The following is a 7,239-nucleotide window of genomic DNA, read 5'->3' as shown; positions in this document are numbered from 1 at the left end:
CACTCGGGTTCGACCCGGTGGGATTCCAGCTACCCAGCCATTACGCTAACTGCTGGTTCCCACACCTCCTGTAATTTATTAAAAAAATTATTTTAGTTAATTTTATTTATTATTATTATTTTTTAATTTGACTAGAGAGAGACAGAAAGAGATAAGAGAGGGAAAGCAAGAAAGCAAGCCTCCAGATCTAGGACTCAAACCATGGTTAGCTACGTGGGAGTCTAGCATCCTAACCCCGAAACCACCTGCCAGCCCACCTCCCAGCAATTTGAAAATATAAAGACTTCTTTGGGACCAGTAGATGGCATATCAGTTATGTTGTTGGATTCCCATGTAGTGGACCACGGTTTTGAGTCCTGGACCTGGTGGTTTAAAACTCACATTGTGCACGTGTGCATGTGTGCCCAAAATCCTGACAGGAGATTGGAGGAGAAAGGGGTTTGGCATGGCCATCCCCCTGGGGGGGTGATTTCTAAAAAAAAAAAAAAAAGAAAAGAAAGAAATCTGTCCTAAGTATCTCCAAATCAGTTTGGTCTCTCTTCTAAACTCTCACAGTGTCATGTACATATCTCTATCATTGCATGTCCATACATATTACATTATAATTATCTAGTATCTCCCCTACTATATTAGGAGCTCCTTGAGGGTAGTGAGTCTCTTTCTTACCCTTGTATTCCCAGCACATAGAAGTTATTACAAAAATTTTAAAGTTGAATGTTGCTGTAGAACAAACTGTGTTTCACTGTAGACCATTTAGCCCTTCAGTAAACATGTAAGGAGAGCCTGCCATGTGCCTGCCAGGCGTTATGCTGATGCTGAGGACGCAAAGGTTCATGAGACAAACCTAGCCCCTGCCCTCTAATGTCTAAAGAAAATGCATAAACTGTATAGTAAAGGAAGTACAGGGTATAACAGGATTATATAAAAAGATCAATTTATATTTATTTGGAAGGACAGAGAAGGTCTTCCAGAGGGAGTAATACAAGACCTACAGGATGAGTGAGGGTGGCCTGGAGAAAAGCTGTCAGAGGACATCTACAGAAGTCTTGATAGGAAAGATTTTATGTCTACAGAACATTTGACTGAAAGTATGCATTTAGTAGGCAGAAGGGACATGACCAGAAACTGGAGCAATCTATGCTAAACTGTCCTCAAGTGTTTCCTTTGCTCCTAAATTTAATAGGAAGGCCTAAAATAATTTCATTCACAGTGAAAGTTCCTAACCAGAGTAAGAAAAAAAAGTTGTATTGAAAAGAGAGAGAGAATGTGTGTACGTGTAGAAGGTTCTATTTACTAGTGAAAAACAAACCAGCTTTGTCAGCTGTCATGTGGCTCCTGTCTCTGATGCCAATTTGAAACAAAACTGACAAAAGTGGGATCCTGCAGTCTCCTAGCTTTACACTGAAATGGAAAACCACTTTATATTAGATTAGGCAGGATGGTGATATTAAGAAAGCTCTCTGAAGGAAGCATATAAAAAACTGAGTCTTTTTACTGCCCCCTATCTTTTTGTCTCAACTCCTTCCCTAAAATTTTGTTATTCTTACTGTTTAATGCTTGGAAATAGAGAACATCTACAAGAAGCAAGTATTTCTGACTCACTTTCTAACTTCTTTGATTCATAAATTGATTATCATAAGAGTACAAGAAAATACGTGCTTCCATTTTTGTCTAACTTAAAACACATTCTATAGCATGGACAATTTCAAAATTCTAAGACCATTTAAACATCTTCTAGTGTTATGAGCTTTAATAAGTAGATCTTATAAGAGTCCATCTCTTTTTAAAAATAATTCATTTAATTTAATTTATTATTATTATTATTCTTTAATTTGACCAGAGAGAAACAGAGAAGGAAAGTGAGAAAGCAAGCCACCAGGTCCAGGACTCAAACTATGGTCAGCCATGTGGGAGTCTAGCACCTCAACCACCATGCCACCTGCTGGCCCCAAGACTATCTCATTTTTAGTCTCTGAGATTAGCTGTCTAGTTAACAGAACTTTTATCATAAAATAATCTCTAAGGCATTTCTCAAAAAGAAGGTGCGTATTGACATTCTATTTTCTTTCTCTTCCAGATACTTTTTTTTGGATTTGGGTGGCTTTTCTTCATGCGTCAATTATTTAAGGACTATGAGGTAAGAAGAAATCATTGTATTAAATTGATACTCTATGAATGTAAATTGCTTTAAAGGTGACAATAAAAATGCCTCCATTAAAAAAGAATACATTCACTTCCAAGACAGGAAGTAAAATGAGTACTGTGTAACAATTCATTGGCGAATAGGACTAGATTCAGTTGATTTAAAAGAGAAAAAGGCCAGCCTGTGGCATGATGGTTAAGGCAACTGGATCCCACATGGCCAACTGCACTGCTCATGTCCCGGACATGGTGGCTTGAAAAACGTGCATGGAACATGTGTGTGTGTGTGTGTGTGTGTGTGTGTGTGTGTGCCCCAAGTCCCTAGGGGAGAATGGAGGAGAAGGAATTGTGGTGTGGCCATCTCCCTTGAGGGGTGATCACTCATTTTCCCTCTCTTTGTCTCTTTCCAATGAGCACAAGCATCCTATGGCCATTATGAAGAAAAAAAGAGAGATAAATGGCAAGTCACACATAGCTCAGAAACTAGCAGCAAGGAAGGTCATGCTTTAGTCATATCAAGATACATCGTATAGCAGATAGTTCATTTTTGGAACAGAATTTCATTTATAATGTCCTAAATATTCCCTTTCATTTGTCTGTCTGGCCTTGAATTATCAATCTTATATTCTGAGTTAATACCAAAATCTCAAGGCTGGACTGGTCCTAGCTTAAGCCTTAGATTCTGAAAATCACCGCCCTGAATTGGATATTTCCTAATTAATCCTCCTCTTTTAGTAATAAGATCAGGGGTTATGGACTACCTTTGAGTCATTTCTAGGATGTTCTCCATTAACCCTCCCTGGGGAGTTTGGGCTGTTAACCTGAAAAAGCAAAGGATTTGGGGAATTCTATTCAATATTTAAGGACTTCCAGGGGACATATCTGAATAGATCTAAGTTACGCAGAGTGTTAAAGAACCCCTTTCAGCATTAGCCATTATGTGCCTATCTTTCATTTTTTGTCAGTATACATCAGGAATTATTTTTTTGGAGAGGTTTTTTCCTATAGGACACGTGTGCTCTCCAAAAAGACAGAGAGAGACAGAGAGACAGAAAGCAAGAAATCACCCCTCAGTGGGAGTGGCCACCCCGCAATCCCTTCTCCATTCTCCTTTCGGGTTCTTAGGCACGCACGCACATGCTCCTGGCATGAGTTTAAGCCTCCGGGTCTGGGACTTGAACCATAGTTGACTACGTGGAAGTCCAGCAACATAGCCATTATGCTAACTGCTGGTCTCCATCAGAAATTCTAACTGCTGACTCTAACCGTTCACTTCATCTTGTGCCTTAAATTCTCCGTCCACACTAATAACCGGGAGATTATGAATTAAATTTTTTAAATTTTATTCATTATTATTATTATAATTCGCCAAAGAGAATGTGAGAAAGCAAGGTACCAGATCTTGGACACTTACCGTAGTCAGCCATATGGGAGCTCAGCCCCTTAACTACCATGCCACCTGCTGACCCCTCAATTTAGTATTTTGAAAAATAAAATGACAAGGGGCCAGCAGTTGGTGTAATGGCTATGTCACTGGAATCCCATGTAGTCAACCGTGGTTCAAGTCCCGGACCCTGCAGTTTAAACTCACACTGGGCACGTGTGCATGTGCACCCAAGATCCTGAGAGGAGAATGAAGGAGAAGGGATTGTGGTTGGCCATCCCCCCTGGGGGGCAATTTCTCGCTTTCTGTCTCTCTGTCTCTCTCTCTCTCTTTCTGGTGAGCGCATGTGCCCTACAGCAAAAACCTCTCAAAAATAAATAAGTAAATCAATAAAATGACAGAACCAGCAGTTGACATAATGGTTACGTTCTGGACTCCCACATGGCTGACCACAGTTCCTAAGCCCTGGACCCTGCAGGTTAAGACTCATGCCAGGTGCGTGTGTATGTATGCCCAAAATCCCAAGAGAAGAATGGAGGAGAAGGGATTACGGCATGGCCACCTCCCCTCCCCAGGAGAGTAATTTCTCACTTTCTATGTCTCTGTCTCTCTGGTGAGTACACATGCCCTGTAGCAAAAATCTCTCTAAAAAAATAAAAAATAAAAATAAAAAAAAACAGAAAAATGAGGGACCAGCAATTGGCATAATGGCTATGTCACTGGACTCCCCTATAGTCGGCTGTGGTTAAAGGCCTGGATCCAGTGGCTTAAACTCACGCTGGGCGCGTGTGCGTGCATGCCCAAGATCCCAATAGGAGAATGGCAGAGAAGGAATTGCAGTGGGGCCATTACCCTTTGGAGTGATTTCTCACTTTCTGTCTCTCTGTCTCTCTCTGTCTTTCTGGCAAGTGCATGCACCCTATAGCAAAAAACTCTCAAAAACAAAACAAAAACACAAAATGAAATGACCTCTTGTCTCTATTTGGTTTCTAACAGGTGCGTCAGTATGTTGTACAGGTGATCTTCTCTGTGACTTTTGCATTTTCTTGCACCATGTTTGAGCTCATCATCTTTGAAATCTTAGGAGTACTGAATAGCAGGTGAGTAAGAATGCTACATAGCTCTCTTCTTGAAAAGTGCTAACTACTTTCTTTATGGTAGAAGAGTTACCTAGATATTAAAACTGAAACAATTCACCATGTAGTCTCGGTAACTGCAATAATCATGACAAATGTGGCTCCTGGCCACCTACTCACCAGTTTGGCAAAGATTATGAGATACCAAAAAAAAAGTCTGACCATTAACTCTGAAGGACTCATCGAGAGTGAGGCTGTGAGAGCCTGTGTCCAGGCTTCACTCTAGAAGCCTTTCTTCTCAGACTGTTCTCTGACTGAATCCCAGTCATGGCCCTCAATGCGATTCTGCTGATTGAAAATCTTTACCCAAAAAGATCATAATTACTTAGAGCTATTTAAGGACCCCTCTGAAGACTGAAGTCTATCTAGTTCTTAGTTACCTTTCTTGATTTTACAGGCATGATCAAATTTGAACGTGGAGTGTTTTCAAAAATATTTTTTAAAAGTAGCTCTTGGGACTAGCAGATAGCATAATGGCTACATCGCTGGACTCCTGTGGAGTCGACCACGGTTCAAGTCTCAGACCCGGTGGCTTAAACTCACGTCGGGCGCGTGTGCATGCGTGCCCAAGATCCTGAGAGGAGAATGGAGGAGAAGGGACTGTGGCACACAACCATCCCCCCTGGGGGGGGTGATTTCTCACTTTCTTTCTGTTTCTCTCTGTCTCTCTGACCCTACAGTGAAAACCTCTCCAAAAAAAAAAAAAAAATCAAAAGTCCTAAGAATTTTTAATAAGATACTTTTCTTTTAAAATTTATAGGATGCAGGACCAGCAGTTAGTGTAATGGCTGTGTCGCTGGACTCCCAGCAGTTAGTGTAATGGCTATGTCGCTGGACTCCCATGTAGTTGACGGCAATTCATGTCCTGGACCCGGTGGCTTAAAACTCACGCCAGGCACATGTACATGCGTGCTCAAGATCCCGAGAGGAGAACGGAGGAGAAGGGATGGCGGTGTGACCATTCCCCCTGGGGGTGATTTCTCACTTTCTGTCTCTCTGTCTCTGTCTGTCTGGCGAGCACACGCGCCCTATAGCAAAAACCTCTCCCCCCCCAAAAAAAAAATTTACAGGATGGGACCAGCAGATAGTGTACTGGTTTCATCACTGGAATCCCATATAGCCAACCACAGTTCAAGTCTCGGACCTGGCAGCTTAAAGCTCATGCCAGGTGTGCGTGCACGTGTGTGTACACGTGTGTCCAAAATCCTAAGAGGAGAATGGAGGAGAAAGGATTGTGGTATGGCCATCTCCCCAGGGGATGATTTCTCACTTTCTGTCTGTCTCTCTAGTGAGTGCACATGCCCTATAGCAAAAATCTCTCTTAAAAAAATTTTTACTATAGGGCATCCACACTCACTAGAGGCAGAGAAAAGGAAAGCACCCCATGGGAAATGGCCACACTGCAATCCATTCTGTTATGGGAATTTGGGCTATGCACACATGCACACATACACACACACACACACACACACACACACACTTCTGGTGTGTTTTCCAAGATGCTGAGTCCTGAACTCAAACCATGCAGTCAGCCATATGGGAACCAGCTGCCTTAACCACCACACCACCAGCTGGCCCAATAAAATACATCTTATAAGCAGTAATAAAAGTAGTCATGCAAATCAGATATTTAAGTATATCAAAGGTACAAAAGAGTATTTCTAAGTCTTATAGCATATATTACTATTAACATTTATTTTCCTTTAATTCTTATTTTGGAATAAGATTCCTAGTTATGAGTTAAACAATAGTTATTCTGGCAATAATGCTATATATTGATATGTGATATGTGCATTACCTATAAATATAGCTAAAGCATTAACTTTTTTTCAAGAATTATTTTATTTAACTTTATTTATTTATTTGCTTATTTGTTTGAATTTGTCCAGAGAGGGACAGAGAGGGAGACAGGGAAGTGAGAAAGCAACCCACCAAGTCTAGGACTCAAATCACGGTTGGCCATGTGGGAATCCAGTGCCCTTAACCATCACGCCACCAGCTGGCCCCAACATTCTTATTTTTATAAATGAAATTGTTAGGAAGAATGGCTATATGTACCTTTCAGAAGTTTACATTTTTAAATCCTTACAGGTGAGTAGATAGTAACTGCCCAATGGACTAATTAGATGGACTATAATCAGTGTTGAGTTCAAAGAGGAAGAAATTCTTTGGAAGACCAAATAGAGTGAAAGTTGCTGCCTTTCCCTCTCCACAGTGATATTCTTTAACATTTATTTTAGCTCCCGCTATTTTCACTGGAAAATGAACCTGTGCGTAATTCTGCTGATCCTGGTTTTCATGGTGCCTTTCTACATTGGCTATTTTATCGTGAGCAACATTCGGCTATGTGAGTATTTTTACCCTCTGGTCTCAGCCTATTGATTGAGATGGGTATTCTTGGGGACTGAGTGGTAGACAGCTGCATTTCTCCTTTAACGTTTAGAAGCTGCTGCTGGGCCAGCAAGTGGCTTGGTGGTTGAGGCACTGGACTCTCACATGGCTGACTGTGGCTTGGACACAGCAAGTCCTGGACCTGGTGGCTTGCTTTCTCACTCTCCCTCCCTCTCTCTCTCTGGT

At 41.3% G+C, this 7,239-nt stretch overlaps 1 protein-coding gene across 2 annotated transcripts in view; it reads left to right on the top strand.

Moving 5' to 3' along the window:
- Positions 1–7,239, top strand: part of GPHRA (golgi pH regulator A) — a 40,846-nt gene that overhangs the window by 5,993 nt on the left and 27,614 nt on the right. For both annotated transcript variants that reach the window (XM_027775197.1, XM_006157145.3), the window contains exons 2-4: positions 2,078–2,137; positions 4,523–4,626; positions 6,903–7,009. In XM_027775197.1, coding sequence (XP_027630998.1) covers positions 2,078–2,137; positions 4,523–4,626; positions 6,903–7,009 — 271 coding nt within the window. The remainder of the gene's footprint in view (positions 1–2,077; positions 2,138–4,522; positions 4,627–6,902; positions 7,010–7,239) is intronic.

Source organism: Tupaia chinensis, unplaced genomic scaffold (assembly GCF_000334495.1).
Source record: "Tupaia chinensis unplaced genomic scaffold, TupChi_1.0 Scaffold000529_1, whole genome shotgun sequence".
Taxonomy (NCBI): domain Eukaryota; kingdom Metazoa; phylum Chordata; class Mammalia; order Scandentia; family Tupaiidae; genus Tupaia; species Tupaia belangeri.
This window is presented reverse-complemented; position numbering and strand designations above follow the sequence as displayed.